The sequence below is a fragment of the Echeneis naucrates genome, chromosome 11 (genome assembly GCF_900963305.1).
Source record: "Echeneis naucrates chromosome 11, fEcheNa1.1, whole genome shotgun sequence".
NCBI lineage: Eukaryota > Metazoa > Chordata > Actinopteri > Carangiformes > Echeneidae > Echeneis > Echeneis naucrates.
In genome coordinates, this window is record NC_042521.1 from 2,305,253 (window position 1) to 2,318,179 (window position 12,927).

General features: G+C 41.8%; 1 protein-coding gene across 3 annotated transcripts; it reads right to left on the reverse strand.

The window, feature by feature from the left end:
* Positions 1 to 967: 967 nt before the first annotated feature.
* znf384a (zinc finger protein 384 a) lies at positions 968 to 10,423 on the reverse strand. Of its 3 annotated transcripts, none has more exons than XM_029513670.1 (11): positions 9,357 to 10,423; positions 8,591 to 8,658; positions 7,462 to 7,780; positions 7,215 to 7,337; positions 6,652 to 6,782; positions 6,474 to 6,550; positions 6,123 to 6,347; positions 3,977 to 4,144; positions 3,477 to 3,555; positions 3,216 to 3,374; positions 968 to 3,089 (listed from the first exon to the last, which is right to left on the reverse strand). In XM_029513670.1, the coding sequence occupies exons 1-11, from the start codon at positions 9,628 to 9,630 to the stop codon at positions 2,676 to 2,678; spliced, it is 2,037 nt and encodes a 678-aa protein (XP_029369530.1). In that variant the 5' UTR covers positions 9,631 to 10,423; the 3' UTR covers positions 968 to 2,675. The 3 variants fall into 3 exon arrangements, with proteins under 3 accessions (XP_029369530.1, XP_029369529.1, XP_029369531.1); XM_029513669.1 differs by having other exon boundaries at positions 6,652 to 6,815; XM_029513671.1 differs by lacking the exon at positions 3,977 to 4,144 and having other exon boundaries at positions 6,652 to 6,815.
* Between the last annotated feature and the right edge of the window lie 2,504 nt (positions 10,424 to 12,927).

Sequence of the window (12,927 nt, forward strand, 5' to 3'; positions counted from 1 at the left end):
ATGATGTGCTCAAATTATCTGTGAAAGCATTTATGGAAGAAATCTCGTCAGTGCAGATTCATTTTCTGAATGCAGTTGTTGACTTTTGCAAAGTGTCACAGTGTTCATGTCACACAACAGCTGCTGTTAATGACATCTATTTATAAAACTTTGTCTTTGTTTGGCCAAATGTTCAATTTGTGCCATCATTAGAATGAATATCACGAGTAAAATGGGCCAAAGTGGAGGAAATGTTGTGCTGTCACAAATCACATAGGAAAAAATTCTTCCTAACATTTGACAAAATTCCCAAACTTCCCAGCCTGTTATTGATCTGTGTTTATTGGTCATGGCTCTCCATGTACATCAGCACTAAAGGTGACCTGGGACACAGCTGATGATTTGGTACGTGTTAATTTGAGTTCCTTTAGTTTCCATATATGCTTTACACAAGACATACTTCCCTTTTACAGGTGAAAATGTTTTTTCTATCTATTTTATGTACAGCATACTGAAATACAATAATGCCTCAGTTAGATAATAATGTGGATAACATTTGCAATACAGTCATAATGAAAGTAGTAATAATATGTATGAAAAGTTCTAAAAAAAAAAAAAGATCGATAACAGTACCTGTCAGCCATTTTATCACACAATCAATATTTCCCCAACAACTATCCTGACAATGATGAGTTGGGCTGTCGTTACTCACGTTCTTTGAACAGTAGGAAAAACATGGGACCAAACACTCAGCTAGGACTTTTCTCTCTGTTCCCCTCACATTCATGCACTCACTTTGCTTTCTCTCGAGTTTGTTCACACATTTCTGTGTTGGTAGAAAAATACATACATGATATATTAAAAAAAGTACAATGATGACAAACATAGGCGTGAAGTACAAGCCCCAAGTGCTTTCTTTGTGACCCCCCCACCCCATGACCCCGGCTTTCTCTCTCTCTCTCGTGTCCGTGTCTCACTCTGCAGCAGAGTCCTCATTTTTAGTGCATTCTTGAGCTGTTTTTTTTTTTTTTTTTTGTCCAGTACTTTGGGCTCTGACAAAGAAATGGTTCCTCGACTCCTCGCTGTCTGAGTGGAGGTGGGTGTGAATAAGGACGTCACGATTAATGAAATGAACTCTGAGATTCCACAACACATCATGCCGTTTATGTCTTGCTACTCCTCATCGCCTGCGGTCCTTTCTCAAACTTAAATTCCACTTCTCCGATCCGGGGCTTATTGTCAACGGCATCTTGATAATGTCACTCCAACCCATTAAAATTTATCTACTTTAGTCCAACCTTTTTTTTCTCCACATCAGTAGCACTGCCCTGCTGTGTCAGTTACTATTATGAATCTCTACAGTTTGTTGTGATTCATTCTTCGTCTTATTTTTCTCCCTTGTTTTGGCTTGAACTAAATACTCAGATTAATATGATCTGAATGTCTTCAAAAATTACACTATTCTTTGGACCATACATGTTCAGAAAGTAGTGTAATTTTTTAAAATTGATTTACAGATATTTTACACCTTAATCCTCCAAAAAACGATGCCTATTGCGAACAATACTATAAAAAAAGAGCAGGAACACCACTGAGCCTCTTTTATCAAGCTTCCCAGAGCAGAAGTGCTGGTTTAGGATCAGATCCGAGGTGCAAGAAAGTAAGTTGACCGTTTGTCCTTTGACTCACAGCCGTTTTAATGTAAAATTAGAATAAAGATATTGTTGAGAAATCTGGGCCTGGATTTAATATATTCATAATGTTATAAAAGCTAAAACTGATCCCAGATTCAGTTTTGGTGAAGTCTAAGCACACCAGTAATATTAATTTCCTGGACCAGCATTTCTACTGAGAGACACACAACAGCTCAACAGTTTTACAACACCTCATTTTTTCCAGCTGTTAAATTTACATGATTAAATGTCTCAGCGTTTCTGAAATGAAAACATAGAACAGAAAACAGGAGTTTTTCATTGAATCTCCTTGTTGAGCTAAATTTTAGTTACCCAGGAAGAACCTCTGACCAGTCGGTCTTCGTTCTCCGCCTCTCACCATTCAGATACATATTTTTCTACTGTAGTCGGGTAATAACAGTTTGTTTCAGTGGTGCATTTGCACAGATGGAAGGTTGGGCAACTCAAGACTTCATTTACTTCCAATGCTGCAAGTGAACGAATATCTCCATTCTGTGAGAATGTCTTTTTAACTTAGGTCATTGTTTTCAGTTAGTTTCAATAAAAATTGGAAAAATGGGGGTGTTCTCAAACTTTTGACCGGGAGTGTACTTGGCACACAGAGGCTGAGGGTCTGCACATTGTAAAATATCTGTGCTTTAACAAGTAATTTAATGTTGCACTCAGAATTAAAGTTTCTTAAAATTAAGGAAAAAAATGGCAGGCAGTTACTTGAATTTGACTTGAACCTTTGACTTTGAGCAAACACGCCTTTGAAAATAACATCCTCCACACACATGGGGGAGTGAATTTAAATTGATTCTGCTATTTTGTTTTTTTGTTTTTTATGGGTTGCATTTTCAAATTCATACAAGAAAAACCCAAAAAACTCCACCCTGAGCCATTTCTTTTCTTCTTTAAGAAGACTAAAATGTTGAATACGGTTAAATTGCTTGTTCTTATGGACTTTTTTACACTGCAGGGACAACAAGTAAGTCCTGGAACAGAGTGGGAAGACGCAGACTATGAGTTCATGTGCTCCACTTGTATGGCTGATGTGGAGACAGTGAGGCAAAGGTCTTTGTGGACAACGGGTAGGTCCGCCACAGAGACTGGTTTGTACTGGATCTCATTGGCTGCCACTGTCTTGTACTGGTGCAGGTCAAACGGGCATGGGACCACAGCTTCTGTGGGTTGCTGGGGTGGCTGGTAGCTGCCTGGGGGTCCTGGGTTAGGGTTCTGGTTGGTGTTATTTGGATTGGTCTGGCTTTGGAGCTGGTTCGCTCTGCTCGCACCTCCGCCTCTCCCTCGGCCACGTCCTCGCCCCCTGCCGCTTCCACCGGGCGTAAGGCCCTGGGCCTGCTGGGCGGCTACTGTTGCCGCCACTGTTAGCGGGTCGGGGTTGTGCTTCCTCATGTGTTTCATCAGATACGTCTCCTGGAGTTGAAGAGTCCAACACAAGACGTGATGTTGGTTAGGAAATAAATTCATGAAATTCATCCATGAAAAACAATGGCTAGCTGTTTTTGTTCAATATCAACAAACACAAAATATTTAACGTACCGAGGTATAGGATCGGTTACAGAGGCCACAGGAGAACAACTTGGCGTGTTTGACAGTGTGTGTGGACAGATGGACTTCCAGACTGGCAGCATCTGTGTAACCACGGTTACAGTTGTGGCACTTGAACGGCTTGTCTTTGTTGTGCTGCCGACGGTGAGACTGTGTGAAGGAGAAAAGAAACGTGAACGAGATGTGGCAAAAATAAAGAAAGAAACAAACAACAACAACCGCAAAATTGAAAGTCTTGCCGAGTTGGTTTACCTGCAGGTTGGACAACTGAGTGAAGGCTTTTTCACAGCCAGGGTGGTTACACTTGTACGGTCGGTCGCCGGTGTGAATCCTAAGACAATACAAATAAAATAAATATAAATCACACTTACTTAAAGAATTAGAAAATGAGTGCCACATGCATTAAAAGTGGATAATTAGTTTCATCCTATACAAAGCACTAGATTGCAAATAAAGCAACTTTGCCTCTATTAATTAATATAATTAAAATTAGAATCATTGCTCGATAGTATTGGAAAATACTTTTTCTTTTAGTGTATGGCTTAATTAACTTTTTATTAAGATTTGAATTACAGAAAGGGCTCTTTCAGCTACACTACCACAATAAGATGCCACATCATGCTGTCCAGATTTGAAAGAAGCTACAAATACCCAAAACAGAGTCACACACACCTGCTCCCATACATGCACACAACAACCCACCCGCACATTGAAATCCCCCCAGCCCAGCCCAGCCCAGCCCAGACCAGTACCGTGTGTGCTGCTGTAGGTGACTGAGCTGCCTGAATGTTTTCTGGCAGTAGGAGCAGGTGTAGGGCTTGGCCCCAGTGTGGATGCGGATGTGCTGGGACAGGTAGCTGGAGTTGGCAAACGACTTGGAGCAGTGGGGGCACTTGTGGGGCTTGGCCTCAGTGTGGTTTCTAACACGGGAAACCAGGATTGGAGGGTTGAAGGGGTGGAGAGAGAAAGAACAGAGAGAGAGAAACAGCGAGAGATTTTTAAGCTACAGCATGACCAAACTTCATGAATAACTGAAGACTAAATCATGCGCTTAAGTTAAAAGGATCTGTGATCAATGGCGTTGATCGTAGATCATTTCTTTTGACAGTGTGCTCTTTGTGCTGTGTCTGAGTCGTGAAAACACAGAACAAAAACATACAGCAAGCACAGTCACGCTTTTCTCTCTCTCTCTCTTTCTCTCTCGCAGTCTCTCTCTCCATTTGGTGTGCCCTGTTTTGAGGTGAGTGTGTGTAATGTATAATATATAATATATGCAAATGTCTGGCTCTGCTGCAGTCAAACTGAATTTAAATTCAATATGAGAGGTGTGCCAGATGAGCACATCTTCCCCATTAAAACTACAGCCTGAAATCCACAAAGAAAACCCAGTGCATGACAAGAAGGGAAATGAAAGCATGAAAAAGGTGAATGGCAAGGTCAAACGTGAAATTGAAACATTTTTTGTGACGTGAATTGAAGAGGTGGAAGTGCTCTCATCACTGAACAGCGAATCTCAATCATGCAAGTGTGTAAAACATGCAAGTTTACGCAGCGCAAAACATGACAACATGGTGGTGAATTTTCATACATAGTACACAAGGTGTAGTCACACTTTGTGTGCTCTAAAAAGGAGACAGACTTCCCAGCTGACAAAATTTTCACTGCTTACCAACAGTTTGATATGCTGATAATCAGCGATCATTTCTTTTTGACATAAAATTCAATGGAATATGGAATATTTGAAAATAATTGGTGGCTCTGATGACAGTGAATGATCTCTACAAGGTGCTTCAAACCAAACAGAGGATGCTCTCTCTCTCAAAATTGATTCGTAGGCAACTTGACTTGTATTTGTGTATGAAGACGTTTCGCCTCTTATCCAAGGGGCTTCATCAGGTCATGCTTGTTGGTCTCCTCGTCTCCTGTCTGACCAAGACAGTGGAAAGACCTGGGTGTGTTCACCAAAGTACCTGTGAAAGTACTGGTTTCACTTGACCATTGTTGTGGTCTCATGTGAACAGGGGAGGGAGTCTGCGACACCACCTATCTCCCATTTACAATGTCGCCCTTTCATCTGGAGAATTCACAACTTAACCTCTGAACAATCGTCCTCCACCAGGGGTACACCTGACCCCGACGACTGTCGCTCACACGTGACACCAACAATGGTCAAGTGAAACCAGTACTTTCATGAACTGATGCATGAACTGATGAAGCCCCTTGGATAGACAAATGAAAGGTGCAGTGGTCTACGGATCAATTTTGAGAGAGAGAACAATGACCTGGATGAATGAGAATATTCATAGACAAACAGAGGATGCTTTAAAGATTGGTGTGAAAGGTGAAGTAGACCCGAAGAGGAAGAGAGAATAACCACAAAGAGGCATACGACAGCATGCAGACAGTGTCAATTCAAAATGAGAAAGGTAATACTAATCACCTGTTAAATTGCAGTATATTTAGGTGGTAACTGGTACTCAAAGTTGACCCAGGCTCTTATGTATTCTCAGAGGAATTTAGCTCATAAGTGGTTGAATTTAGTGATAAAACTTCCTGTTCCGATCACTTATGTAACAAAAAAGAACATAATTAATCGCTAATAAATATGTAAAGAAAACAAGTTTACAGGCATTACTAGATGAAAGTTTGGTTCAAGTGTTCTACCTCCAAAGGTGATGCTTCACAGAAAGAGCTTTTCACTGTCAACACTCTCCCAAAAGACCCCAGCAAATCCCTTCATCCATCAGCGTACACACACACACACACACACACACACACACACACACACACACACACACACACACACACACACACACACACACACACACACACACACAGACATGTGCTTTGGCTGCAGAAACCACACACAAAGGATCACACAAACAGTGGGCTCAGTACCGTGTGTGCTGCTGTAGGTGACTGAGCTGCCTGAATGTTTTCTGGCAGTAGGTACAGGTGTAGGGCTTGGCCCCGCTGTGAATGCGGATGTGCTGGGACAGGTAGCTGGAGTTGGCAAACGACTTGGAGCAGTGGGGGCACTTGTGGGGCTTGGCCTCAGTGTGGGACTTGGCGTGGATCTGCATGTCTGACTTACTGAAGAACGTGACAGCACACATTCGACACCTTGGCAAGCAAGAATTGAGAGAAAAGAGATAAACTTTATGGCACACAAAGTAGATCTGATGTCGGGGTAAATATAAATTCTTCTGTCTATGGCAGATACGCTGTGTGTAAATGTCTTTCCACTACCTGTAGGATTTGGGACCATCCTTGCTAGTGTGATCATCCTCATCGTTTGACAGGTCATATGGGTCAGCACTGTGGTGCTATAACAAAATGACAACAAGCTATTAGTTATTATGAAAAACACAATATATCCGTAAATGCTACAAAAACAGTCATAAATATGTGTAACTGAGGCCCTCACCTGTCCGCCTGCAGCAAGGTGTGCCAGTATTAAAGCGTCGCTCCCTGGAGGAAGGACCCCACCTACTCCGGCCACTCTGCCCATCACCTGTTTGCTCTTCCTGCCTCGCTTTGACGGAGTTGGCATAACAACTGCAGGGGGGACAGCAATATCATCCTTCTTGTCTGGAAACAACAGAATAGTACAAGTAAATGGAAGGAAAACGAGAGGAAGTGAAGGGAGGAGTTGGTGTGTGGCTCTTGAAGAGAGACAGTCCCGCTACACAATTATGTGCATGACATTAAAATTTGGCCTCAATTAACTTTGATCTTAGTGGGAGAGATGATGCATTTTAAGGATAAAAAATACTGAGAAAATCCAATAACAAATTCTCAGGTGACATAATTGTGTAGAGCTCAATCCTGCCTGCTCCAATGGAGTGGGTGTTACTGTGGGGACTGCGACGCAAGACATGGCTAAAATAATATATTCCCTTGAGTAGTGCACTTATAATTACTATGATACGAGCACCTGACAAGACCATTATAAAATTACTGAAGCGATGACACGTGCTTTTGTTTTACCTGCATTTGAGGGGTGCACCGCAGACACTATCATAGTGGTTGCAGTGGGGGGGCCAGCTACAAAAGACTGCGTAGAGGCAGTGGGGACCAGCGTGCCTTGAGGGGTGGTGATTACTAACCCCGCTTAAAAAAAGAAAAGAAAAACTGTCATCTGACATGTAAGGATTTGTGTTGTGAGAGAAAACCCTGACTTCGCTCACAGGGTGGATGTTCTGATTCAGGAAAAAGGAGCCGGCATCCCACTGACCTGCAGTCATGATACCCGTGGAAGGAACAGGCACAACGGTGACGTTCTGGGAGGTGTGCGACTGGTGCAGGTGTCCTCCAACTGCACTTAAAGATGCGCTGCTGCCACCACCTCCTCCCGCAGGACCCCCACCTCCTTCCTGTTTGGGGACAACCCGCACCCCAGGCCCCGCATCCACTGATCCAGGGATGGCTAGCACCGCCGTGGGATAGTGAGGGGAGGCGGTGGAAGACGCAGAGGAGTGTGGGAAGGAGGGCGCATTGGCCTTCTCTGGACCTAGTTGCTCCTTTGCCTTGTTCAGGAACATGGCGTTCTCGATCTAAATAGGGGTGAGTAGAGGGGTGGGTTGGTGGTAGGAGGAAGGACAGTAAAATGTTGGGAGGTTTGATGACAGTGTAAGGATTGGGTCAAGAAGAGGGTATAAGAAATGAGGCACACGGGGATCATAAAGAAGTGAGGTGAGAGGAGGAGTAGATGGACGATAAATAATGGAGATGAGGTCACAGGAGTATGATGAAGAAAGGAATTTCAAATGACAGGGAAAAGGACAGAAAATAAGAGGGACAACGAAGGTTGTACAAGAGTGGTTAAAGTTTTTGAGATGGAGAAGGACCAGGAGGAATGGAGGAGAAAAAGAGGGGTTAAAAATGAAAGGCAAGAGAGAGGTCTCCCAAAGCAAAATGGGAAGAATGATGGGTAGGAGCGATTGTTGGGTTTGATCCATGTGGGGGGGGGGGGGGGGGGGGGAGTGGAGAAGGCAACGGGAGAGAGAAGAGAAAACAAATGCGTGATGAGATGCAAAAAGTAAGTTTAAAAAAAAAGGAACAAAGAGGGGTTGTAGAGATGAGAGAGGAGAGGGACAGGAGGGATCATGTCAACCTTCTGTGTGTCAAACACTCAATACTCAAATAACTTCAATATGATGTTAAGCCAACTTTGCCAACTGAGCGAGCATTATTCAGTGGTGTTATTAACATGTTCAGGGTCAAATCATTGTCTGGTGTTATGTAGTCTTTAAAGAATTTCCATACACAGAAAGAGATATTCGATTCCGGGAATCTTTTGCCATAGCACATACCACTATACCATGTGTATTTCAAGACAATTCCAACAATAAGGTTGCCTCTACCTGTCCTTGTACAGTGGGGACGGGAGACCAAAAGTATGATGAGTTGAAATGGGAATCGTCCATTATTTCTGTAATTAAAAAGCAACACACTTAGAAAACACCCGTCCTCCTCCTCCTCCTCCTTTTTCTTACTAGGCTCTTGTTTGTTTTTATAATTTCATGTGAAATGAGACCATGCATGGCCGCACCTCAATCATCTTAGTTTGTTTCCTTTGCATGTATCCTCTCCTCTATTGACTGACACGCTGAAGATGTCAAGTTTCAGGATCAGTGTGGGGTTCAAAGGCTATGCAGGTTGAGATGACAGTTTTTATTGGTTAAAGGCAGAAGCTTTGAAGTTTATGAGCTTACGTTTGGTTCGGCTTATTTTAACAATAACACTTGATCAGACGTACAGAGGAGAGGATATAAAAAGGAATCAGGCAAAGATGTTCAATGCCAGAGGGGATACATTTTAAAAATCTTCAGGAGGACAGAAGAGGCAAGAGTTAAGAAAACACTAATGATAATCAATCTTGGAGGCTTTTTTTTTTTTTTGTAATGATTTGTAACACAGCCCATGCATTTCCTGGCTAGTCTCTTACACAGTATGTGTTGCTACTAACAAAGTTGATAATCTTAAGAGTGTTTTCTTCATCCACAACAGGTCAATGAGTGTAATTGTAGAATACAACTCAACGTGTCAAAATATTGTAAATATTTAGTATATGTAGAAAATAACAATCTTTCCTAAGAGGGCATATAGTTTGATTAAAACAACACTCACTGTTTAAAAGACTACTTTCAGTTTTTTCATCATGAAACTTCTGTTTCCTGATACTCTCCCACTGACACATAGGCACCATGTTCTTTGAAGCACAAAAAGGAAGTTTCATGTTTTCATTGTTCCATGTTGGCATGCATTTGCACACAATTTTCCACATACTTTGCTGCTGTAATAGACCAACAGTAAAACAACTGCTGAGGTTTGGCTCCCTGTATGCATGTGAATATTGTGAATGCCATGCATAGCCATATTGGTCACATAGCAAGAAGAGCATGCATATAACTACATGTTAGTAAAGACAGCTGACAGTTGATGGAACTGTAACTGTTGAGGCCTTTGGGTGGGTGTGTGTGTGTGTGTGTGTGTTGTGGGGACCATGAAATATATACTTCAGCATAATAAATTATTGAACACTCCGGAAACACTGAGGAAACGATGTTTCATGCAAAATATTAGCAATGCATAACTCAGTAAATGTTATTTTTCTGAGCCTCCTCTCCTCTGCAGTTGCACAACCTATTAATAAATGATGTGACAGGCTCCTGAGGAGAATGAATTAACTTCCCCCCAGGCTCTGGCTGTCTGGCGTTTGGGCAGGACGGGGGTCGTTGTGGGTTGAAGAAGTCAACGTCTCAGTGCTCCTTCAGGCATCTTTTCAACGAGGGGGCGCAAACTGGCTTCAAAACTGTGGCACTGCTAGCTGCAAGCTAACGTTAGCAGCGATTCTCTGATGGGGTCGTGTAAACGCGATTTTTGTGGTAAATCCGATAAAAACCAGAGTCTCTCTCTCTCTCTCTTTTTTTTTTTTTTTTTTAAACAGCAGTCACCCCAGATGGGACAGCCCGAACCGGGCCAGCTGCCAGCGGGCCACAAACACACACGGCTAGCGTTAGCAGGCTGGCGCTAGCTAACTCGCCTCCATTAATTTTCTCCTTTTGTTCGCTGGCTCGCTCTCGATAGAAGGAGGCCTAAATGTTCATTATGCTCCGCTAAGCTCCGCACAACAACACGGCTGCTGCCGCCGCGGCCGCCGCAGCTTCCCTACCGCCTCCATTATTCCTCACTGCCTGCTCATCTGGGCTCAGAGAAAAATAAAAAAAAAAAAAAAAAAAAAAAAAGGAGAGAGGGAAAAAAAAAAGAGTCTCGAATTTAAAAAAAAAAAAAAAAAAAAAAAAAAAAACGTCGACGCCGCCGCTGCCTCGGTGAGACGCAGCTCCATGCAGACTTCCGGCGGTGGGGACGACACACCGAGAATAACAGTTCATTAACGGCCGACTAATAACTCCGGCGGTGATTACCGGTGGAAGCGATCCCCCGTCGGCCCCCTCCAGGAGCCTCCTCGGGCCGGGACAGTTGGGAAACTTTATCCGAATCCGCCTCACGAACCGGGTCAGATCAGCCGTTTTTTCTTCGCGTGTTTTTTTTTTCTCCCTCCAGCTCGCCTTAGCGAAGTCAAGTCGGCCGAAGTTACACAGCACGACTTCCGGTCACCTTTTTCTCCAAAATAAATCCGCTCTGTTATCGGTATATCCTCCGGAGTAATTCATTTCCTCCCTCTGTGGTGGACTTTAGTTTTTGCTGCACTCCTCTAATACTTTCAGATGCACCTGACGCAGAAGGTAAAACATGTTTTTTTGTTGTCTAACATCAATGATGCCCTGTTGGCCACTGCAGCGTTATAACAGATTAATACAATTAAGTTTAAAATATGTTTTCTTTTCTTTGAAATGTGTTTTACCTTTACCACCCCCACACTTAAGTTATCCCCAAAAAACCTAAATGATCAGTTGTCCCCAAAAACTCCAAATGAAAACACCTTTTCCCCCTCTGGGTCTCAAGAGGTTATTCAACATTCAAAGTCATTGCTGTCAAATGTAAACAAATATTTTTGATTCTTTTTGCTGTCCACAATAAATGCCAAGCATATATAGAAAATAGATAGAATGAAAATAGGAAAATCTCAAAAACAGCAATAGAAATATAATGCAATGGAATATAAAATACAATAGAAATTGAAAAATAGAGCAATCTGACATATAACAGCTCTGTGTTATGTCCAAATGAAGGGCAAAATGTGACTTTGTGTTTATTTCTGTACATGATAATCAAGCTTCCGGTTTTTAAAGGTGTGTATTGGGTATCAGATGCTGCTCTGTGTGTGTGTGTTGGCTTCACTGCGTGTTTTTAATTTTGCTATCTGGTCCAAATAACTTGTTCTTCTCATGTGTGTTTATTAAAATCGGAAGAAAAAAAAACACTCACTTCCTGTGTTGTATCAGCTACATTCGGCTAACTTGACAAACCTGCCATTCGGTACCTTCCGGTGTGTTAACGATCCCGTCCTCAATTTCTCATTAATTAAATTGTATTATTTATTAAATGGGATGAAATGTATATATTTCTATTAGTGACAGAACTTTGAGATTAGTTAGAATGGCCACTCACTTTAAAGCTAAAATTCATCCGTTGTTCTTGTATCTACAATATCAAATTCACAAAATTATATATAATCGGGTTCCCATAATAAAATTATGCAGCTAAAACTCAGAAGAAGAGAAAAACAACACAACACAACAAACATGCACTTATCAATGATGTTGAAAAATAATCGAATGTGAGAAGTAGACTTCAGGATATAATTGATGGGTGTTGAGAAAGTAAAGAACACAAGTGGTTTCCTTTATACAGTTTAATGACAGGATTACAGTGTACGTAGCAGCAGTAACATTTTTCCTAAAAACATAAATCTGGCAAAGTACACAAGCTAATTCAAATGTGAAAGATTCAACACTGAACTACAACAGGAAGTGAAACAACACACAAATTATATCAAAGTGACTCCTGCTTTGTACGAGTTCGACTTTTTACTGATAGCAGTGCTACATCGATGCAGTACCCAATAGCAAATATATACTGTATAAATACATTTACGTCTCTTTGTAGTGTCACTTCAGAGTATCACACAGTCACAGAAGCACAAAGATTACCTAAAGCCAATGTCTTTCTACTTTGGTAACCCCACCTCCAAGTAGCACGAAGCAACCGGACTGAGAGGTGGGACAGGTATTGATACTTTTTGTAATAATAGTGTTAATCTTCCATTAATAAACTCAGAGAGAGAATGATTGGGTTATGGTATAAGGCTACTCTCTTTTCACCTGCATGATAATCCAGCAAACAGCGACAAATATAAAGTCTGTCATTCCTGATAAAGGCGATCAAATCTTAAACATCTCTTTCCCTGAACTTTTAGCTGGCTTCATTTGACAGTTATCTGACTGACCTTTTAGCATTTTATTCATTTCCTTTTACATTAGACAGGTTTTTCTCTTAAAAGCAATAATTATACAATATGTTATTGTACACCATTTCATACAGTTAAGACCTAATTAAACTGTGGCATGTGGCAGAAGTTCCAAGCTGTACTTCACATCACATTTACATTTAGTCAATCATTTATAATAGCTGCTACATAATTGGCCACAAGAGCAGAAAAGGCACCACTTCACTTAAAGTGTTCATCTAATGTATGAGACTCAGCTGCAGGATGGTGAAGCTCCCAAAGAAGCTG

Bases quoted from the DNA above. Each gene is read 5' to 3' on its own strand.
- znf384a (XM_029513669.1), bottom strand. From the start codon at position 9,630: ATGCTCTTCTTGCTATGTGACCAATATGGCTATGCATGGCATTCACAA. The intron at 7,781-8,590 runs GTAGAGGCAACC...ACCCCTATTTAG, and splicing joins TCCCCACTGTACAAGGACAG to ATCGAGAACGCCATGTTCCT. The intron at 3,556-3,976 runs GTACTGGTCTGG...GTATTGTCTTAG, and splicing joins CACCTACAGCAGCACACACG to GATTCACACCGGCGACCGAC.